Below are 22,844 nucleotides of genomic sequence, written 5' to 3'. Positions count from 1 at the left end.
AGGTATTATCAGAGCGTAGCAGCACCCACATGCCTTCCAAGGAGACATCTGTAGAGAAGATCTAATCCATGCTGTGCAAGCTCAGAAGGCAGTCTCCATATGTTGCTACTGCTGGGTGGTGCCTCCGTGTTCTCTTGGCACTATGGATACTACTATGCACAGATACTCCGTGCAGGCCTATGCCTTCATTCGTTCAGGGGTTGGAAAAAGTAGCATTAGGTTAGGGGTGCTGAACTCCTTTCAGCCCCATATTTCATTTCAGAGAAGCCCTGTGGTGACACATTCCAGTGATGTCTGGGGCTGAAGGGAAAAGCAGGTGAGGACAAGGGCAAAGGGACAAGAACAAACACCAAAAATATTTTGGTTTAAAGCCCTTGCTGTCAGTAACTAAAGGAGCTGTGTTAACCTTTCAAAATGTGTATGGGGGGAAACACCCAAGCTGGGAAGCTACAAAATGACCAGTGGCTATGGGCTACTCCGGAGGCCAGATTGGAACCCAAGGAGACCAATATTGCCCCTGGGCCTCAGCTTCAGCATCCTTCTATGAGATAATGTTCTGGCAGCATTTTTGTTTATGTTAGGCTTGTATGTAAGCACTTACACAGTTTTACATGGGCAAAAGAGGGAGATGGTTGCGGATGGGCTCACGGAACTGCAAAGCAAACTGCGTGGATTGGCTGAGGAAGGATGGCATGTTCCCTCACTTCTCTACCTATAGACCCTCAACAGGCTGCCAGGGGATGGAAGTCCCCTCTACTGTGCTCAGTGTACATCTCGGGTGATTGGCTAGAAGAGGGGCAGAGTTCCCCATGACTCCCCCAACCATATATCCCCTGACCAGGCCAGCAATATTTATTATTCTTTATTTTTTGCAGGTTAGCAATTCCTGTGAGTTAATCTACAAGGCTGGCCTGCCTACTGAGAGGCAGTAACTAGGCTCCATGACACATGCCAAACCAGAGTCAGAATGACACAGGAACTGCATGGAAGAAAGTAAAACTTCTTTTTGCCAAGGACATTCTCTCCAAATTCTGGGTTCGTTTTCAAGCATCAAGGCAAGAGCTCCATAAGCTGCTCCTCACATAGGAGCTCTTGCCTTGATGCTTGAAAACAAACCCAGTATGTGGGGAGGCATGAAATTTTGTTCTCTCTTTACCTCTGCTTTGTGATGCTTGGTTCTCATCTCCAAGTACTTCATCTTCTCCTCCATAGGTTCTGATGGGGGAGCGTGCATAGGAATGCTTTTGGATAAGGCTCTCCACACTTTCCCTGTGAACAGACAATATGCGGCATCACTAACAGCCTGAAATCTAGCTATATATTGATTTAAATCACACACACAGTTCTCATGTGATTGGTATAGAATAGCAAATGCTTGGACCCCTTTGAAGCAATGGTACTTACTAATAGCTTCTGCAGAAACTCCAGCAACACCAATCAGCTCCAGCTAAAGAATCATGCTATGTGATAGTCTGTAAAATGGCTAGAATGACACGATAGCCAGATCCACCCCATCTGCATCCCACAATGTGAAAATCATAATGTGTTTTTAGTTTGGAATATGTATCTATGCTTTCAAGGCAATATATGACAAGCCAGATAGCAACTTCTTATGAGGCTTGCTGAGGGCAGATGGCCAGGCATAAAAGTATTCTGCAAGTTTCTTAATGTTTTCTTTGTGCCTCCAACCTTGTATCACTTTTAGCCACTACATATTATTTATGAAGGGGAACAAAAGGCATGGGCACATGACTCTATCCAGCTACTTTTAATTTATACTAAAATCACAGTAATTATTACTAAATTTCCATCAACACATTAATTAGTATAAGCAAACTTTATGCGAATCTTCACCCTCTGTTGTCCATTCTTTGGTGATGCAATCCCTTTTTTTGGTGACAGATCTGTGCTGAAAACACCCTTCCTTCACACCCCAGCTGATTTTGCAGGAGGGCAGGGAGCTCCTGGAAGCAAGGCTTCCCTTCTCCAGGGGAATTTTCTTACCCAAATAGGCTCTTATGGGGAAAAATGTTCTTTAATATATGCAGATCTGAGATCATTAAAGGTTTTCTAGGTGAAGGGAAAGGGCCTGTGCTTGGCTTCCTGGAATGGAATACTGCCTGAATAATGGGAACCAACCCTCTTCACTAACACAGCTTTTAAGGGCAGTAGTGAGGCTGAGCTATTTAGTGACTTAACCTATTTAGAAGCAAAGCCATTTTATCTAGCAAGATTCCCCAAAGACACCAATCTGATCTGCTGCACTTCCAAATCAGCTGCCTGCTTCTGGTCTCATTGACAATCCAGTTAACTGAAGATGTTTAAACCAAGCTTTTGGCATAGATCCCTTCTGAACTCGCCTTCTGGTAACTCCAGCTAGCTGAAAATGCTTTGCATTTCAGCAGCAAATGCAGCATAAAAAAAGGGTATGGGGAAATACCCAACAGGATAATGAATAATCTCAGTGTCCCCACCCCACTTCATGCGCACGCACACACACACACAACCTAGTCATACTGAAGGACTGACCATTGCTCTGTCCTTGGAATATCACTGGTATCATTACATATGCGAGCCTCTTGGAAAAAAATGTCTCTGGGTAAGATGCTGGGGCAGTGTGGGGAGAATCTTATCAAAGTAATTTACTTGCAGGGAGTGGAAGTGGACAGAAAGCAATGGCAGTTGCTACTGAAAGGATGGGGTAATTGAATTATTGCCTTTTAAGTGATTGAAGACAGTGGCCATACCGGAGTTATCTCCCAGAAGATCTTACAAGGGAAGGAGGAAAAAGTGTGTGTGCATGTGTGACAGAGAGAAATGGATTTGACTGTTCCCCCCCACCCCCTTTCTAGCAAAAGGAGAAATGTAACCCCCTCCTCTCTCTCTCTCTCTCTCTCTCTCTCTCACACACACACACACACACTTATTTTGAGGAAATGAACAAGATTAAGAGCAGTGGAAAATGATAAATTATATTGGCCAAAGGCATTAGGGTTCATCAGTCTGAGCAATTTGTATCCCTGACATCAGGCCTACTGTAACCAGCCGAACCTTGGGAAGGGCCAGGGTGGGATGGGAAGCACACCCAGGAGATTTTCTTAACAGCTTAGGTGACAGGTATGAAACCCCTGTGCTGATATCTAGTGCCTGTTTGCTACTTGTGCTTGGGATGACCATTCTAACAAAGGAATAGGAGATGCACCAGAAAATGCCATCCTCCTATGCTGTTCTCTTGGGTGTAAATTGGCAGAGATCAATATCCTCCAGTCCTCTGTTTGCTGGTCTCTAGTGCTAACCAAGCATTTTGCTACACAAGGCCCTTCCATTTCGGTTAAGACAGGGATACAAAATCCTTTTGGTGTAAAGCCTGAAGGACTTTTTAGAGATGCTCTTAAGGGCCACATTTCAGTATTGTGTAAAGCTGAAAGTAAAAGAGGTCAAGGCCAAAGTGCCAAAAATAGCAGCCTATTTCAGTTGAAAGCTATTCCTCCAGGTAACCAAGCCTTAGAAGAGGCACTTCAAACAGGGGAAACACTAGACAAAAGCTGGGAAACCAGCACATCTTTAGCAGCCAGGAGAAAGGGCCACTGTGAGCTGGCCTGGGAACCCCAGAATGCTGGAGTGGGATCCCACACCTGAATGTCTGCTGGACAGCAAGCTGTATAGGAGCAGGCAGTTTGGGAAAAAAGGCTGGGGCTATTTGGAAATCCCCAAAGGCTGGTGTGGGACCCCAAGTGGGTCAGTTTTGGCCTTCATTTCAATACTCCTGCTCTGCATGCAGCTGAAGAGCAGGTACAAACAGCCAAGGTTGTCCATGCATCACCTCAGCTCTTTACTTGGAAACAGGGACAATATGCAGCCTCCCTCTCAGAGAGTTCATTAGAACACTTACTTAATATTGATTTATTTATTGGATTTGTATGCCACCCCATAGCCGAAAGCTCTCTTAGACCCTATTTCTAAGTAGAAGCTTTACCACCACTTTTTAGTAAAGCAAAGTTTCCTCTCTGATGTGTCTGGCCAAGAGCTTAAGCGGCAAGATCCAGTTATAACAAGCAGCCATGGGTTTTTTTTTTTTCATAAGCAGATGCAGATAATTTTATAAATTACCAGCAGACCAATCAATATATTTCCTATTACAATTCCACCCCATAAAAATATGTCAATGGCAATTGGAGGCAGAAATTCAATTTGGGGTGTTTTTATACAGCACAAATGGACATTTTTCAAAAATGATACATATTGAGCTGGTCCTTTTGAGAATAATTATGCGACTCTGTTTTAATCTTAGAAAAGCTCTGAGTCTGTTTATAGTCAGATATTCATTGCCTTGACACTCACATCCATTTTTCTCAAAGGACAGACTTTTGAAATATGGTACTAAGAGTCATAGTTTCTGATCCAGAGCTCTGTGCATGTGTTCCTGTGTAAATATGGCACAGTCCCTCCTCTGAAATGACTTGAGATGCCTTTGCAGGGAGAGGAGCTCCATACATACCTTGTGGCTTCCTGACCCTATAGTATGCAATGTGGCCTCGAAGTATGCAACTACATTTATTTGATTCATATCCCTCCATTTTTCATACACTCAAAGCAGCTTACATCAGACTCCTCCTGCTTTCCATCTTATCCCCACAACAACCCTGTGAGGTAGGTCAGGCTGAGTCTGTGACTGGCCCAAAGTCACCCAGCTGGCTCCATGGCCAAGCACTTAGAGCACAGCTAAGCACTTACACTAATTTCAGTGGCGGGTGGGCCTGTGTGTCCACTGATGAGGTTTTCAAATTCCCTCGGGCAAGGCCCATTGTCCCCAGCTGCTGTCTCATCACTCCTCCCCTTTGCTTGCTATACCACAGAGCACAAGCAGGCCGGGGCATCTAGCCCCCGCCCCCAGCACCCCCACCGTTCACCTGCCACAGGAGAGACAATGGTGAAGAGGTGGGGCATGTATGGGAGACTCTTGTCAATGGGTCCTCACCAGAGTGTGGGTCTTTGGCAAGTGCCCCACCATGCCTGCTCTTGATGGACGCTGGCCCTGATATTCAACACAACATTGTCTGGTATGCAAATTAAAACAAAATAAGGAGAGACTCAAAGCCAGGGAACAAGCAACAGGCCCGTGTGCTGGAAAGATAAGCAGGAGTGTTTGGAGACCTGGTTCTGTATCATAGCCAGACGCAGGAGTCACAAACTTTTTCCCAGTGCTGCCAGCTGGCCACCCATGCAGTAAACAAAATTCTACTCCTCAATTATTTTCCGGGTTGTTTTTTAAAGGTAATTTTAATGAAAGGAATATTAATGAGGGAAATGGATACATCTTGCAAATCTGATTTGCATGACAAAGGAGAAAACACAAGCAGGATATGGAAAGTATAAATGGCAGTTATCAGTTTGAAGGGCTTCTTTAGCCTTGCATTTCAAAGGCTTGCTTTTCATGTAGTTGCCTCTTGGCATATTTGGAAAGATGCCCGGATTGCAAAAAGCATCAGATATGAGTCACCTACATGGGCTCAGAAGAAAGCACAAAAATAAATTCACTCATGGCAGAAAAAGAAACAAATGAAAGATAAAAAGACTTTGATGATTAACTGAAACCTCTAATACAAAAACAAACCATTCTGCCATCAAGAAGAGCTCTCCCCCCTCCCCCTCCTTCCCTCCCTCTCACACACACACAGACACATGCACACAAAACAACCCAAGTCAGGTCTGTGTGGCACAATCTCACACAGCTGCAGCATATCTGTAAATATCAGAAGCTAGGAGCCAGAAAAAGCAGGTATCGTTTTGCATAAAATGTGCATGTGAGCATTTATACATAGAGTTGCAAATTTAGACACCATTTGTTATAATTTAAATGAAGATGCAGCACATTTCATCAGATTGTGGAAAAGTGTAGCCGGGTGGCCTGTTCTGTCTCCTGTTAGGTTGTTGTTGAAGTGCAGCTTCAAGGCCCAGCTCTTCCTTCTAAGCATTCTTGGAAAAGGACTTGGACTGGGCAATTCTTCAAACAGGAAGTTTTCAGAACAGAGGACAGTCCTCTGGTAGCCCATCACACAGAGGCCTGTCCTCTATAAAAAAAAGTATGCGGCCACCCTAGCCACTTCGGGAAACATCTTTCCTATCTAATGACTGGCAAACACACTACAGTGCCAGAGGATTGCCTTCCTGTTAAATGGCTTCCCTGCTTCAGATGCATGTGAAGCTCCTGTGTGCTACACGAATCCTTCCTTCATTCTTATCCAGACATAATCCTGCAGCAAACCTTGTCCATTGGGTCTTGGCTATTAGACAGAGTTGTAGAGTTGCCAGCTGGACCATGCTGGATGTTGTAGGCCTTTTTTCTGCCTATGCATGCCCAGGATTGCTCCTAAGAGAGCTGTATTCAGTTCCTGAGCATGGTTTCCCCTAAGATAAGAAGTGCAGAACATCTGTGCCTGGAATTTACTCAGAGAGGGAAGCCAGTTAATTTTGTGCCCAAATCCAACACAGCACTGATGCAGATCCATATTACTGATGCACAGCCAATATTGAAACTGAGCTGCATGTGGGAATTGTCAAGCCATATACAGAAAAGCTGTAGTTCTCATCTACATGCCAAAAAACAAAAGAGAAGTAAATTTGGAAAGGCTACCTTCTACAAAGGTAAACTAGGATGCCACACAGACTCTTTAGGATGCACTGTCTCCATACTGCTGATTCTGCAATTTACTGTAATACGACCCCAAATATTTGACCATTCAGAGTAAAAATATTAAGTGTTGCCTTCATTCTGATTTGGCTTTATGCCATTACTGTCCTGCTTACATGATCCCTGATTGAAAGGAATTGCCTGAAGAAGAAACCTAGTTGTGTGTGTGTGCTTAGAAACACTGAATCTTCAAACTGGAGAAAGAAGCAACTGCAAACAGCATATAAAAAAGTAACCTTGGCATGGGTGGATCATGAAAGTTTGCCAACTAACTCCCCTTTTGAGGGCTGAACAATTTTGTGGGCAACAGGTTGGAACAACCTGTGTAGAATTTTTCTCTAAAATGAAAACAGGAGACCTGGTACTATGTTGTGAAAATATTGAGAGTCTCGGGGACTCTCCTGCAGTAAAGCAATTTAGAGGAAGCAGTGACTATGCACTGTATTTGCATCCAACGCGATGGCCTATTGGACTTTGCAATTAATGCTTAAGTCTGCCTTTTTCCTCCTCCCTTCCAGCCCTTTCCTTTTGCATCATGAGATGATGCATTCCGCCAGAAAGCATTGCTGTTAAAACTTGTAGTGAGACACACATCACCTGAGCCAGCTGAAACACTACCTAGCACCTAATATAGCAAAGTTATATAATGAGGGAAAATGTATACAGTTCCCCAAAAGAAGAGATACTTTCCTGGAAGCCATCTAAGCTCATCTTTTAAACCAAAATGCTCATCTGCTAAGTTATACTGGTGAAAAACTCTGTTCACGCTCAGGAGCACTTCCATTTTTATTATTTACTTTTATTATTCCTTAATGTGCTTTAAGTCCGAGTCCTGCTACTTGGACTTAAAGTTTCTGGAGTTGGGCCCTGCCTGCTCAAAGTCTCTACAGAGAGCATAAATCTGAAATGGAAGATTTGAAATTGTTAGAGTCATGTATTTATAAAACCATATTCAATTAGGCTAGAAAAGTGCAATGTCTGTCATCATGTCATAAAAAGATGTGTGTTTCTCTCAGATCGACTGTAAGGAACCCTGGCCTGTATTGCTGCAGATAGAAGCTGTTTTCAATCAGTTACAAGGAGCAATCCAATTACTAGATGGTTTAGTGCAGTAACTGACTCCAGCCTAATGTAATTTCTTTAGGTCTCTAAAGATCAATTGATCTGATTTGCTTCCCTCCCTAAAGGCTAGTTAGGAAAAAAAGCAGACTTAAATATCTGGAAATTAAATCCAAAGCTTCGTCCCACATTCACACTATTTAGGTCAACCCAAAGACTCACAACGTGCGATGAATAGCAGTTCTCTTGGATGCGCTGCTGAACAGTACAGGAGACTGCGCTAATGTCCCAAATCGTTCGTAGGCAAAATTGGGACTGCCTTAGGAAACCCATTCACAAAACATTATCTGATTATAAGGCTAATCAAATATCCACCTCTCCAGAAGGTGCAAATACGAACCAGCAAACTTTCTGTGCCAAGGCATGTAAATGGAACCGATAATATTATTTGTTTCTAGAGGTGGCATTTGAGACTCTATTAACTTTGTAAGTTGCCTTCAAGGTCTGTCATTCAATGAAATTATTGGAATTGTGCAGTGTGTGGCTTTCAGTGCATATAAATAATCATTAGAAAAGAGACCCTTTCTGTTATTTCCCATCAACTAGGCGGATTTACCTTTGTGTCAAAATCCCTTTTTTATCCTGATAGCTGGCACAACTTAATTTTCTAATTTCTGGAATCTCTAGGGAGTTTTACAACTTGTCTTCCATAGGCTACTGTTCACAGCACAATACTGGGATAAAACTGCATTTTCACAGAAAAAGTGTAACTGTCCAGTTAAGTTAACATCCCCTCAAACGTTGTGAACCAGCAACATTTCCTATTCTGGGCACTTTTTAGGGGGACCATGTGCCCTCTTTTATAGAGGACAGTCCTGCATTTGAAGATCTGTAAAGGACTGCCCTTTATTTTGAAGTCATCTTCTCTTCGAAAGACTATCCAGTCCAAGTCCAGTTTAAAGATAAGAAACCACCAGAAGGAAGAGCTAGGCCTGAAAACTGCCCACCAACTGTACCTGGACAGCAGACTGAATAAAGTACCTTGGCCACTGCATTTCCCATGATGGTGCCATGTATTTTTATTTAAATTAGATTAATTCTTCAAGTACATTTATACATACAAATTAGCATCCTGATAACTATAGCCAAGAAAAAGGTACCAATAAACACATTGTAATTAAAATGGTCCAGGCTCCAACCCTGTGTTTTTTGATAGATGGCCTTTGCTCCTGCTGCATCTTGGAGGAAGAGGGAAGGAGGCTGGGGAGGCATTAGGATAGTTCATGTCCTGGTCTCTCCAGTCCCTTCCCATTCTCATCCACCAAAATAGCCCATTCTCCTCCTCTCCAAGGTTGCTTTCCTGACCTCAGAGAATAGCCAGTGTGGATCCTCCCATGCTAGCTGTGAGAAGGCAGAGGAAAGAGTTAGAAACCCAATTCCCAACTCTAAGGTGCTGTCTCCAACCTCAGATCAGAGAGGCTAAAATATCCTGGAGCCCCTGAGAAGCTATACAGGAGTCATAGGATTGCTCTCTAAAAACACAATTAAAAATGATCCATGTGCGGCTCCAAACATATTAGTGGTTTGGGCTTTAAACATACCTGAGGATGGAGCACTTCTTGGATAGTGCTCCTATGAAAAAGCTTACATCAAGAAGAAGGCCAGGCCAGGTGTAATCCAAACATTCAGCAAAAAGTCTGTAGTGCAGATTTCTCCCTGAAAATTGCCCCTATGTGTGTAGACTCTGCTTCATCCTGACTGCCAGACTGTAGTTTTTGCAAGCCCAGTAAACACCACCTGGCATCTGGATTTCCAGCAAAAGATTTTCCTGCCCTACCTGGAGATGCTGGTGTTCAACCTGTAACCCTCTATGTGCCAGACAGGTGCTCTACTGCCGAGCCACAACCCCCTCTAAATATTTATCACTCCCACTTTGCCATTGAATATTTAACTTGGCTTGGACCAAAGAGATATGAACAGTGAGAACAGACATGATAAAGGCTTAAATTAGCACCAGAGATAAAAGGCAAAACACTGAAATTCTGCCGACATCTGCTTTTTACCAAGTCATGCCTCTGTATATTTGAAGGTCCTGAACCAACCAATTTGAAAAACCAGCAGAGGAAGATGAGTATAATTAGCATCATCTGAAGGAGTAGTTAAAGCTTAAAGTAACCTCCATCTTCAAACTGTTTATAAAGAAGCCAAAATCCTCTTCAGTGCAACATAACCATCCAAGGCACAGCTTTGTAGGGGCTGAAAAAGGTACATTTTATCCTTGTTTTCCCTCCCGTTATCTTAACTGAACAAAAAGTTCACAGAAGGTCTCCATTACCTCTCAATATCAGTGAGTCTGGAAGAGTCCCTGAATCCTTTTGCAAAAGGGTTGCTGTCAATTTTCAGCTTGGTTATCTAGAAACAAAGAAGACTTGTAAGTGTTACAGCACACAAACCATGATGCAATGAAGTCATCTGTACCAAGATCCACACTGGGCTTCCACAGAATTTATATAATCTCAGAGTGGTTTGTCAGTTTCTATTCGTGCTAAAAATGTAATGGTATTTGACCACCACCATCGGCTTCAAGGCTCCAGAACTGCAGCTGCTGTCATAAAGGGCTGGATCCAATCCTTCAAACAGACTCACTGAAATTAGGGGGACTTAGTGAGTCTACTCTAAGAATGGCTATGTCTGGATACAACCCTCAATTGCTCTTAAAACAAATCCTCAAGCAACTACTACCAAAAGGGCTTCTGAGGAATCATCTTGCCTGAAGGAGACTTAAATGCTTGTTCCCTGTCTTAAAAACCCAAAGAATAAACAACAAGGGCATCAAAACAGAACATTTGTTATAGCAGGCAGTGTAGTGTATTGGTTAGAATATTAAACTGAGACTTGAGAGATCCTGGTTCTAGGCTTACTCAGCCATGCAGCAAGCTGGGCAACTTTGAGCCAGTCACTGCCCATCAGGCTAACCTACCTCACAGGGTTGTTTTGGGGGATAAAAGGGCAGAGGAGGTTCATGGGTCTTGCAAAAGGAAAAATGAGGAAGATAAATGTAATAATAAATAATGTAATTTAAAAAAAACTCAAGGGTTATCGGAAAGTCTAACCCAATGCTTTCTTGAAGAGCTAAGCTTTCACATACCACCCAAAACAATACAGTGCTGTCTTGGGAGCACAAGATGGAAGCAGGAGTAGAATTAAAAAGGAAAAGAAGAGGCTGAAGGAATGAGAAAAGCCTCACTCAGAAGGTGAATAGCTACAGGGAAACCTAAGTCTGGTCCAATCTGGGATAGGCATATTCCTGTCCATCAGGGCAACTGAGGGTGCAGTCCAATGTATATTTGAGCAGAACTGGCTGGGGCATGCTGAAAACTATAAGCCTTCATCTAAACATGAACAGGATTGCATCCTGCATCAATCAACATCATCATGCTGTTTTTCCTCCTCTCTCCCTGTGCTTTTTCCTTGTGTCATGTGTCTTTCAGATTGTAAATTTAAGAGCAGGGACTGATATTTATAAGCTTATTCGGGAAATCTGTCCAGCAGCGTAACAAAGCTTTAAATAAAAAATAATAGATCAGTTCTAACGCGGCAGAAAAAGAAGTATTGCTGACCAAGAATCCCTATTCATTTCTTGGGGGAAATTAAAGCTGCCCAGTTTTCTTCTTAGAGCGATATTCAATTTGATGTCAGGATAAGAAGCAGTATTCAGCTAGCATTGTCAGATAATATTGCCATCATTTTTATGATACCCCAGTAAAAGAAAAAAAAGATATACATTTATCTTATACCAGTTCCCAAATGAATCATAAGAACATCTCCAAGAAAGCTAGCTAAAATGAAAGTTGACCTACAATTCAACTCTCTTGCAAGGGCTTGACTGTTTTAAACAAATGCATGACCTTTAAATCTTAAATGTGAGATAGTTTGTTGAAAGTGTAATGTATTTAGCCATTATCTAATAACCTGCAGAAATGTAATCATCTCCCTTAAAACCAGCACTGAAAGAAATGGTAAAAAATAAGAGCGGTTCCATTTTCATTAGTCATACCTAATACGACAGCATCCTTCTTGAGAATTTCTAGAGAAGTTCCAAGAGGAAATTCAGCAGGATTTACAGGACGTGCTTGAAAATCAAACTAGAGCTCTCTAAAACAGCTTTATTCAGGCAAACACCAATTCTTTCAGCAAGGCCGTGGCTCAGTCACAAATTCAGAAATTAGCGTGACCCATAGCACCAGTAAACACACAGCCACTGGCCAGATATAGTTTATGTTTAATTGAAGCAATGTATGGATATACACTGGCAACTTTCATACAGTTGCTTCCTTTAGAATATTGCAAAAACCCAGAGTATCTTGAACTCAGAGTAAAATATATTTGTCCCTCTCCATAAAGGGCAATCCAGATGTGAAAACAGAGTTCTGCTTTGGTACCAGCACCATCCAGGTGTAATCCATGTGCCTAAAAGGAACAGCTCTTCCCCAGGGCCCTCCTGGTCCAATGGTGGCTTAATTGATATATTTAAATATGTATATTATGGGTTTATTAGCATAATATTACATTTATATCCCACCTTTCTTCCTCTTGCAAGGAACCCAGGGCAGCTTACAAGGCTCTCCACACAACAACCCTGTGAGGTAAGTCAGGCTGAGAGTCCCTGACTAGCCCAAAGTCACCTAGTGAGCTTCAGGGATGAATGAGGGCTCAATCCCGGATTGCCTGCATCCACAGGCTTAACAGATTGAGCCATTGTTACATATAAGAATTGAAAAATATATTGTAACACATACTGTTCGCTGACTAAAGATGCAATCCTATGTTTGTTTAGACAGAAAAGGTCCTACAAATTGCAGATTCTCCAGAAAACAAGCGTATAGGATTTTTTTCTGCCTAACATGCATAGGATTATGAGACAGCAATCTGATTGATGGCTCCAATGGTGTGTCACAGGATACTGAAGAGTTTTCCATCGTAGTCAGAGCTATGGCCTCAGACAGAACCCTTCATTCAGATTGTCAATCCTCCTGGCCATTGCGGAAAGCTCTAGAAAGCTCAGTGTTGTGACCTCAAAAGGTCTGGAGGGAAGAAGGGGGCATGCCAACTGGCAGGGCTCAGGTGAGAGGGAATACCTGGATCTACTGGGCTCAGGTGAGAAGGAAGGCTTGGATCTACTAGATCCACACACCTGACAGCCTCCGTTCCCTCCCTCCCACAGCCAGGTGGATGAACTGGATGGACTCAAAGGCTCAACTAGCTCACAGTGTAACAAAAGGGGATGAAGAGGTGTCTCCTGCCCAGCATCCCTCTTGATGAACGACCTCACAGCCTTACATCAAATAAGCATCAGTCCTTTCAGGTTATGTTCTAAGATGCCAGTTTGATAACAGGAGCAAACCTCACTGCCCTTAATGCAACTTCCTTAAGAGCAGAGATGGATAAGATTGTGCAATCAGATTTCTTTTAACTGGCCTAGTAGGGTCTGATTCCAGGAAGTCTCTTCAGCCTATTCCCTCCACCCACCCTGTCCTTGCTATTGACCCTGCAGTAGCTATGCACAGCCATAGACACCTACCCACAATGCATTGCCACACACAAGGCATTTTGGATCTCAAACAGTCAAGTTAAGTGCAGGGTTTCTATTGAACATTTGGGTTTGTTTTTAAATAAGTAGTTATCTATTCTAAATCTTTTGGAAAGGCACCAAATTTTAGTCATCCAAATAAATGAGCACATTGGTATGGTATTTGCTTCAACTTTATCCAGTTTGGAGAATCAAGCTAGAAGTCAATCTGAAATTTTGGGCAGGGATGCATTCTGGCCATGGATTAGCCACCCTGGACTTCAGCTCCCATCAACCTCATCCAGTGTGGCCAATCTTATGGAAAGCTGGGTCTGCAACAGCTGCAGGGTGCCAATTTGTAGAAGACTGCCCTCGAAGGAGCCCAGACAAGTTCCAGAATGCCCCTCGTCCTTGTCCCGGCCTTTGCCTGCCCCAGCAACCCAGCCATAGGGTTAGCAGAGGCCAGCAAGATGCCTGGGCTGTAGGCAGACCCCACGTCCAGCCCCAGCTGAATCCTGTGCTCTGCTCCACTGCTTAATGAGACAGCTCAGACGAAGGTGTTGGGAAAGGCTGCTTCTTTCAAATATAAAGTGGTGGTCTTGCGAGTCTCCAATAACACCTCCCCAAATGGCTGGGATGGAAGCACTTCACCCAGGATCGGGAAGGGTTCTTTCTGACATGGCTTAGGCAGTATGTCAGGAAGCTATTTTGAGATTTTACAAAACAAAGTTGGAGGAGGGGGCAGGGCAGAGGCAAGACTCTCCATTCCAAATCTGGCTCAGAAGTGCTCCAAAGGGACCCCAATGTAAAGAAAAGCCTGGCTCCAGAGAAGACTATGTGTTCTGTAAAACTGCTTTCCCCAAGCTGATTTTAAGAAACCAGCAAAATGTCAAGCAAGCAAACAATATGACTTCCAAACCTGCGATGAAAAATGGCATTGTCCATAATGTTATAAGTAAATGAAGAAAGCACTAATTTCACAATCTGATATTTAATCTATTGAGCAGCATTCCTTAACCTGGTGTCCTTCAGATGTGTTGGACTACAAACCCCAGCATCCCCAGCTAACTGTGGCCAATTTTGTCATCCCAGACTCTCTTCCCTGCCCCCAGCATGCCTGTCATTCTTACACACACAAAATATTACTTTTGGTGCACATATGAGCAAACTGAAGCCCCTCAGGTACTGTTGGGACTATAAACACATCATCCTTGATCACTGACCATGCTGGCTGGGGCTCGTGAGAATTGGAGTTCAACAACCCTTGGAAGACCACACACTACATTAGAACAGAGTGGGGAAATAGCTTACAAAAGGCACACACAAGCTTGCCATGTATCATGCCAGGAAATATTTATTGGCTGCAGTGAGCCCATGCAGAGAAGGAGCTGCCTGCTGTGCCTCTGCATGATTCCCTGGCCTTCTTGACATCTATCCTTGCATTTCGGCATCAGGTCACTTTCTTCTTCTGTTAAGCTGGAGGAGAATTTCTCACCCTCATGGGAGTCTGCCCCCTGCAACTCAGAGTCATTGCTGCGAACGATGCCCTTCCAGTCAGGAAGCACAACCAGACCAGGCCCTCATGCAGAAACACTTTGGATGGCCTCTGAGGGCAGGTTACTTTTCCTTTAATAAGCACTTAAAAGCAGATGCTGTTCGACTGCAACTCCTGTCAGCCTGACCAATAGAGCCAGTGGTGGGGGATTATGGGAGTTGCAGTCTGTCAATGGATATGAAGTTCTGAGGCTGTATGCTACCTCTAGTATGAAAGCCAGTATGCCTATGCGCATCAGCTGTGCTGTAGCACTGGTTGTGGGTTTCCCACAGACACCTGGCTGGCCCCCATGGGGACAGAATGCTGGACTAGAGGGTCTGATTCAGCATGACCCCTTTTTAGTACAAGAACTTCTCCCATAGGCTCCCTACCCTTGCTTTAGAAGAATACAAGTGAGGCCTGCAACAAAATTTGAGTCTGAAGAACCGCGATTCAAGGCTCCAGCCATGCCTCTTTCTGAGATGCTCTGTTCCATCCCCACCAGTTTTCCATTCCCAAACATTCAGCTAGCATTCTGTGCCCTCACTAAGCGGTTTTGTGGCTGCCTTGCACCAAGGCTTGTCCCCGCCCCACCAACACATCTTTTGGTGGAACTTCCACAACACATGAAAACAAAAAGTTGGGAGTGAGGACTTTTTGTACTTTATTTTGCCATTCTGGTGCATCTTCGGATCTGCCGACACTTCCTGTGTCTCAGGGCCGCCTAAACAGCATTATGGACCCCGAGCAAAGCATGTACTGGGGCCCCTACGACAACTACAACTACTGTTAATTTGGGAAGTTTTCCGATTTTCCAAGGGTTAACATACACAGATTAGTATGGGGCCCACAGGCAAGTGCCCATCAGGCCCATGCGTTAAGACGGCCCTGCTGTGTCTGCGTTCTGGTGTCATTATAGCTACATAATGACTGGGACTTGAAGAATAGATCTTTCTATCATAACCTGATCCACAGAAGAGGGGGAGAGTCACTCCCCAGCAGACAGTTGATAGATGCATCAGCTGTAAAAAAAAAATAATAAATTGCCTGCTGGTGGTGGGGGGGTGACTATCCCCCTCAGCTTCCCCAAATCCAGGCCTGCTCACTATTAACATATAGGCTCAGCCTCAAACAAACTGAGCCAAAGGCTTACTTTTGTACACTCATTCATGCCCTTCCCAGTCCTGTCACTTCCTGGGCTACAGCATTGTGGCAGGTAAGGGACTATTTTCTGCCTAAACATATATAGGATTGCTCCTTACATGGACCGATACAAAAGGTAAGAGGGCCAAGCACTTCTGCCCCCACTCCTAGCCTGCCAGTAATTCAAGTGCCCAAATCAGCCCTTCTATTCACATTTCACCTCTGTAGCAGTTATGAAAGGACGGTTGGACAAGAGCAACAAGAATACCCCAAAACACTCACCAGTTGGTTTTGGTAGGCAGTGACAGCAGTAAATACCGTCTCTGGAAAGATGAAGGTCCGAAATTCTTCGGATTTCAAGTTCAGCAAGGAAGCTGTATGGTCTTTCTTCTTGATGATGTGCACCCTGGGCTGATATTTGTGCATTGAGTTCAAGATTATCTAGAGAAAAGAGGGAAACAACAGTCAGTGCTCAGATTCCATCAGCAGTAGCCCCTTCAACGGTTGGCGTAACCTTGGTTGCTTTCGGAGGCTTTGTCAAGCAGCTTCTTGCGGCAAGCAGTTCAGCTCTTCCACAGGCCACCCCTAACGCGTGATACCCAATACACCAAGGAAGTCATCCACCAGAGACATCGTATCTTTCAGCAGCATTTTACAGGATTCTAGAGGAACTCTACCCTGCCCCTGCGGGTCTTTGAACTGAGATTGGATCTATACATCAGCAGAACAAAAGTATTGTAGCCTGCCCCATGTCAGACTGCAAGGAGACCTGAACACCATATTTGGACACTCCCTGGATTACAAAAAAAAGGCCAGATTAAAAAAAAAAAGCAAGCTGGAGTAAAACATTTCAGCCTTGTTGCCTGGGGATGCGTAGAGGAGGATTGCACCTGTGTTTTAAGGTAAGTATTCAAAATAGGACCCTCTATCTGCAAGCAAAGTGGTCCAATGCCTTCTGCCTCCTCATCCAGCTGGTTGTGTAGATCAAGTCATTCGATAGCGGCAGTGACGGGGTAGGCACTGGGCCCACAGTGCAGGAGGGGTCCACTGACGAGAGCAACCTGGACCTGCTCCACCTCATCACCCATGGAAACTGCCTGTTTATCTCCCTCTTGCTCTCAGGCATTTAAATGTGACACCTACACACACACACACCATCTGCAACTGAGCCAATACTGGTGATTCTCCCACTTCAATTCACTGCCCCCCCCCCCCCCGATTATGGAATGCTCTCCCCAGTGGGCTCACCTGGCACAAACACTATTGTCTTCTCAGTGCCAGGTTAAGTCCTCCTCCTCTCAGGCGTTAGGCAGCAGATAATGAAGTTTTAATCTGGTCTGGAATTTTTCTGGTGGTGGCTTGTTCAGAATTATCTGTCTTTCTCTGTGTTGCATGTTTATATGTTTGTATGTATGTGGCTTTTATGATGCATTTTTCATCATTTAATTTTTTTGTAAACTGCTCAGAGAGTTTGGCCTACTAGGCAGTATAGAAATGATTATGATTAATCACTACTATATTTACGCCATGCCTGGAAGGAACCCAAGCTGGGCTACCTGGTCCTGCTCCTCTCCAATTTATCCTCATAACAGCCCTGTGAGGTAGGTTAGGCTGGAGCCAGTGACTGACCCAAAGTCACCCAGTGAGCTTCATGGTCAAGTGGGGACTAGAATCCAGACAGCCTGAATTCCGGCCCTGCACTCTTCACCACTGTGCCACAATGCCTCTAGAAATACAGTGCAGTGTCATGAATGAATGCTCAGGGAATGTCACAGCCCTTTAACTGCTAAGAACACGCAACAGCAGCCCCCCAACATCCACTGGGGCTCCCTGCATGTTATGCACATTCCCAGCAGGTGTGTGGGCAGCTGCAAACCCTCCCGGAGTCCTCATTGTTTTCCCTTTCCACAGGGCCAGCTACTCACGTGGCCATGCTGATCGAGTTCATTGTTTGTCAGCTTCACTTTTTCAAAGGACACCATCTGCTTCAGCAATTGTTCCCCTGTAAATGGAGAATCCGGATGCACGTACAGTCTAGAAAGCCAACAGACACAGAGTCAATCAACATCAATCAAGCCCATCTGCAGTGCCAACCTTTTCCTTTGTAAGACAGTAGCCCTGCCCGGTGGTGCAGGGGAGTGCATTTTGATGCACAGGCACTCATCCTGACAGGTCCCTGTGGCCGTACCCCCAAGGAAAGTCCAACAAAGGGGGCAGCTGTGTTGACCCATATCCACAAACCAGTTCTAGCAATTTGTATCTTGGCTCAGAGCAGATCTTTTGCTGAGCTAGCCGCTCTTAGTTGCTCATTCAACTACAAGCCTCCAGAAAACAGATAGCACTCTAGGGATGCGGAGGGAAGAAGTCAGGGTGTTGATAAGAACAGGCATGCCTCCATCTCTCCCCACCTCCTGGCATGCCCCCTTTTCTGCCCTCAAAGGCATATCTGCAACCATGCTGGTTGAAAGTGTGCCAAAGAAGGTGGCAGCCTTTGAGCTAAGGATCTTGGAACTGGGACTCCAAATAATCCTGTGGCCCCCAGTCAACACTGGGAGGATACAGGATCGTGCTCTAAGTAAATAATGAAATTACTAGACCAACTAGTCAACATCTCTTCTTCTAACTCCACATGCTCCGAGATCCTCAGTGCAAGCCCTCTTCTTGCAAGTGTGGGCCCAAAGAGATTATGCATTTCGTCTTTAGTGAAAACCATTATGTCCTAATTCCCACACCTAAGAGAAAACCTGGGTTGTATCCTGCAGTCCCAGATCCATATAATGAAATATCTCTTCTGTTATCTTTCCACCATGCTGATGATTCAGAGATTGATTCATAAAACACAGACCCAGAGAGCCCTCTTATGCTAACACCCCCTTCATTGTGCTATGGGGCGGCATACAAATGCAGTAAGTAAGTAAATAAATAAATAAATATTGTAGGCTTGATCCAAAGCTCTGACATTATGCATAGAACTAAAGACTTTCTAGCCACTGCAAAACATACAGTCTATTGAAATTAAAACTTCCTTTAATAATATATTTAAGCTAGAGTGTTGGCCATATGAGTGTACAGGGAAGAGAATGTGGACAGAATGCAGGCTTGCCTTGTGCAGAATCATAAAAATCACATCTACCGCTAAGGTGGGGGGGCTCACTTCCAAGCATGCACACGTCACACCAACATGCACAACTGCAAGCCCAGACAAATGTCCCTGCAAGGAAATTCCACTGAAATGCAGGTGCAGCTACTGCTATCAACAAAGAGATGTCCGAACCAAACCCATTAAGCCCTTCACTCGCAGGCCTGTAACATGAATAAATGTTTTTCTTTTAAAGCTTGCTTATTTCCGGGACCTTTCCTTCCTTCTATAATCTCAAACATAATTTAATCTCTACTTCTTAATGACTCCATTCTAGATTACTACTCAGCAGGCTTGCTGCTATGTCTTTACCCAAATGGAAGACCGTGACTGCTCTTCCCTGCAGCTATTCCAACTAGGGCTTGATAAAACCATAACGACAGAAGAGCCACGAAGGATCAGCCCAGCCCTCAGAAAGCGACCTGGAGACCCCATAAGCAAGGTGTGAATGCAATAGCACCTTCCCACTCATGGTCCCTGGCAACTGGTACACAGACGCATCCTGCCTGTGCTAATGTACAGCCATCATGACCAGTAGACATGGATGGCCTCATTCTCAAGGAAAGAATGGCTCACAGGCACATGTCCCGCAAGCCACCATGTTGTAGCAGTTACAGTGCTGGACTAAGGCGATGGAAACCAGGTTCAAATCCTACCCCACAGTCATGAAGTTTACTGAGTGATCCTGCCCTGCCTGCACTCTCTCATCCTAACCTACCCCACCAGGCTGCTGTGAAGATAGCAATAACAGACAACTGTGTGCACCAACAATCTACCTTTATGAAGGAATAAACAGGCATAGCAAAATTCATGCAGAAATGGGAGAGTGGAGGAATTGGCTTTTAGCTGAATATACTGCAGTGTTTTTAATGAAAATATTAATTATGATGGCATTACAGTTTGCATGGAATAAATAGCAAAATATGAGGTGTATTGTGAAGGAAATTAATCAACACTCTACTGCCAATGTTAAAGAAACAAATTAAAGCCAATAAGGAAAACAAGGCATGCAGAAGATGCGTCTACAAGCTGGAACTCATAAGGCTCATATGTCTTTCAAAGATTTGGTCTCGCTTGCAAAGCCTTTTAAGCTAAATAATACTGTATATCTGGGAAGGCTTGACAAGTTTCACAAAGGATTTTTACTCTCTCTAAAGGAATGTTTCCTTGCACATTCATGGCATGAAAAAAAGTTGCGTTGCATTTTGACAGCAGGAAAAGAAGGATTTAATGGTCATCTGCAAGGAAGGTTTATGAATAGAAAAGCTTTCAAACAGTATTGGATAATCCTTGTTAATTTCAGCTTCAGCAGTTGTAGTCCTGAAAGTTATTTCTGTATAGAAATGATGTGGGGAAAGCCTGAGGGGATACATGTCAACAAGGCTTTCCTCATCCATGACTTCATTCAAGTAAACTTATGCATGGATCTTTCCATGTGATCAAGTGTTACTTGACCCAACCATGCAAAACACGTAACACAGAGATCACTGTTTCAGCACCTACATTTAAATATCCATGCAGAAATGTGACTTTGGTATTGAGGCATAAGAAACCAAACAGCGATAATGAAAAAGCAAATTGAAATCCTACTAGTTTAATGTCAGAGCTGCATGCTTATACTTTTAATCATTGGGAGTTTTTGTTTCATCTTCAGGATACTGTATGAGCAGAGGAGACAACAGCATCTGAGTAAAATCAGTCAAGAGTGGCATGAGTAGGAGACAAGCTGAAGGTGTCATTTCTGAGCAAATTTTATGCAAGATACACTATATCTGCCTGATGCACAGTTAGGTGGAAAGGCCCCTGAGAGGCTTGTAATGAGATGTTCTCTAAAAGCAGCTCTGCAAGCTGGAGGGAAATCATTTGCCTTTAGTCTTTCATAGAGATTTGAGCCCAAGTTGTACACAACTCTGTCTTGTGCAACCAGCTTTAAGCCGGATCAATTGCACTGGAGAAAGTGGAGTTCCTTGTCCCCTGTTCCCATGGCATCCCCTTCAGTCCCCTGACAATGCAACACAGAGAATTAGGAGAGCTTGCTGAATGGAGCTGTATGGGGAGAAGGCAAGACCCTTTAAAATCAGGTGAGATCATCTGCAAATGGAGCCCTTCAGTCCATGGATGGGAGATCTTGAATCTAACCCAGAAATTCAAGCCATTTTCAGACCCTGAAGTCTGCCCACCTCTGTTGTGTAAGTAGCCATTGTGCTGGAAGAACCACTCTGGTGAGTATCTGACACTCTTTCAGAAGTGCTCTACCACCCTCTACTTGTACCATTTTACATTTGTGATTGAGATAAGTTTTACTGAGACACTTGAATACATTTAAGTATTTCTTTAAAAAGAAAAGCTTTAAGATCTTTATGATGGACTGTAGGAAATGTATCAAATGTGGATGCAAAGAAGAAGATGGCTCCATCTCATCAAACCATGCAGCTAATTCGCATCTTTCCAAGCATGTAATAAAGCCAGTTACCACGCACCATCACATCACCACATACTTTTCCAGAGTGGGACAAGAACTGCGCACTGAAAATAGAAATGCCTTTGTGACAGAACAATCAGATGATCACTCTGCAACACGGCACGTGGCATCGCTTGCTGGAGGTACGGTGCACACACAGTCCTATTTTTGAACCACATGAATCAAGCCCAAAGAAGTTCCTTTGCACCAGTTAATAATAGGCACACTCTAAGGCAGCCTCGCCAGCTTGGGATGCTCCAGACTGTTCAGACTGCAATGCCCAGAATTCTTGACAATGGGCAATAGGACAATAGGACTTGAGGTTCACCAGCATCTAGAGGGCTTCAAATAGAGGAAATATGCTATAAGGCATTCAGAAGAGCTATGTCTGACCCCCACCCCACCCCCACGGGTACCAAATCTAGCTATAGAGGAAGAGAAGGACAAACTAAAGATACCCTGCAATCTGGTTCTAGGCAGTAAGATGTCAAAGGCAGTAATGATTGACTGAACTGTTCCATATACTCAGTGTCAAACCAGGGTTTGGTACAAGGAGACTAAGCTGTGGGGTGGCACATCTTCTCCCGTCCTCGCCAATCTGGGGGCCCTTCATCTCTGTCACATGGTGATTTGCTATTTTGTCCAGATCAGGAAAAATATAGTCTGTGTGTGCCCTACAGACCAAGACTGGGAAGCTAGGGTTTGATCCTGGTTTCCAATCCTTGAGTACCACAAGAAAAAGAAAGAAAGGATGCACGGACGGACAGAATGTGAATGCTGGAGCTTCTTGGAAAGGTGATTCTCATAAGACCCAGACATACCATGCCGTTACATTTGAAGCAGCTCTGTCTGTCACGATCAGCACCCTAGGAGGGGCACATTTGTTCAGGTAGCAAGACAAGTAAGCTGCAGACCTCACCACCTCTATTATCAAAATTTGGATTAAGAAAGATAATAAACAGGAAAACGAATAAGCAATATAAAATGGTTTGGGTTTGGGCTACGTTCCTTGGGAGGGAGTCCCACTGAAATCCAATTACTCCAAAATTTGAATTCACTGAACTAGGCAACCTACCCTTGCCATTGTCCAAAACCACATAGAGAGATATTTGGCAGGCAGGCTTTTTTAGATAACCATTTCAAACTGCTTTTTGTCAGGTAAAGCCCAGAGGGGGACATGCCAATATTTGCAAGAAATATTGCAATTAAAAAAGAAAGCATAGAGAAGCCACAGCTGAGTGGATGACC

The 22,844-nt window shown here is 44.0% G+C and overlaps 1 protein-coding gene across 1 annotated transcript in view; it reads right to left on the bottom strand.

Annotated features, from left to right (window-relative positions):
• Nucleotides 1–22,844, bottom strand: part of TBX20 (T-box transcription factor 20) — a 44,364-nt gene that overhangs the window by 6,429 nt on the left and 15,091 nt on the right. Inside the window, exons 4-7 of the mRNA XM_044454588.1 lie at nt 17,922–18,030; nt 16,279–16,437; nt 10,086–10,162; nt 1,157–1,269 (exon numbers count right to left, since the gene is read on the bottom strand). Of these exons, the coding sequence (XP_044310523.1) occupies nt 1,157–1,269; nt 10,086–10,162; nt 16,279–16,437; nt 17,922–18,030 (458 nt within the window). The remainder of the gene's footprint in view (nt 1–1,156; nt 1,270–10,085; nt 10,163–16,278; nt 16,438–17,921; nt 18,031–22,844) is intronic.

The sequence above is a fragment of the Varanus komodoensis genome, unplaced genomic scaffold (genome assembly GCF_004798865.1).
Source record: "Varanus komodoensis strain SLA01 unplaced genomic scaffold, ASM479886v1 scaffold10, whole genome shotgun sequence".
NCBI lineage: Eukaryota > Metazoa > Chordata > Lepidosauria > Squamata > Varanidae > Varanus > Varanus komodoensis.
This window is presented reverse-complemented; position numbering and strand designations above follow the sequence as displayed.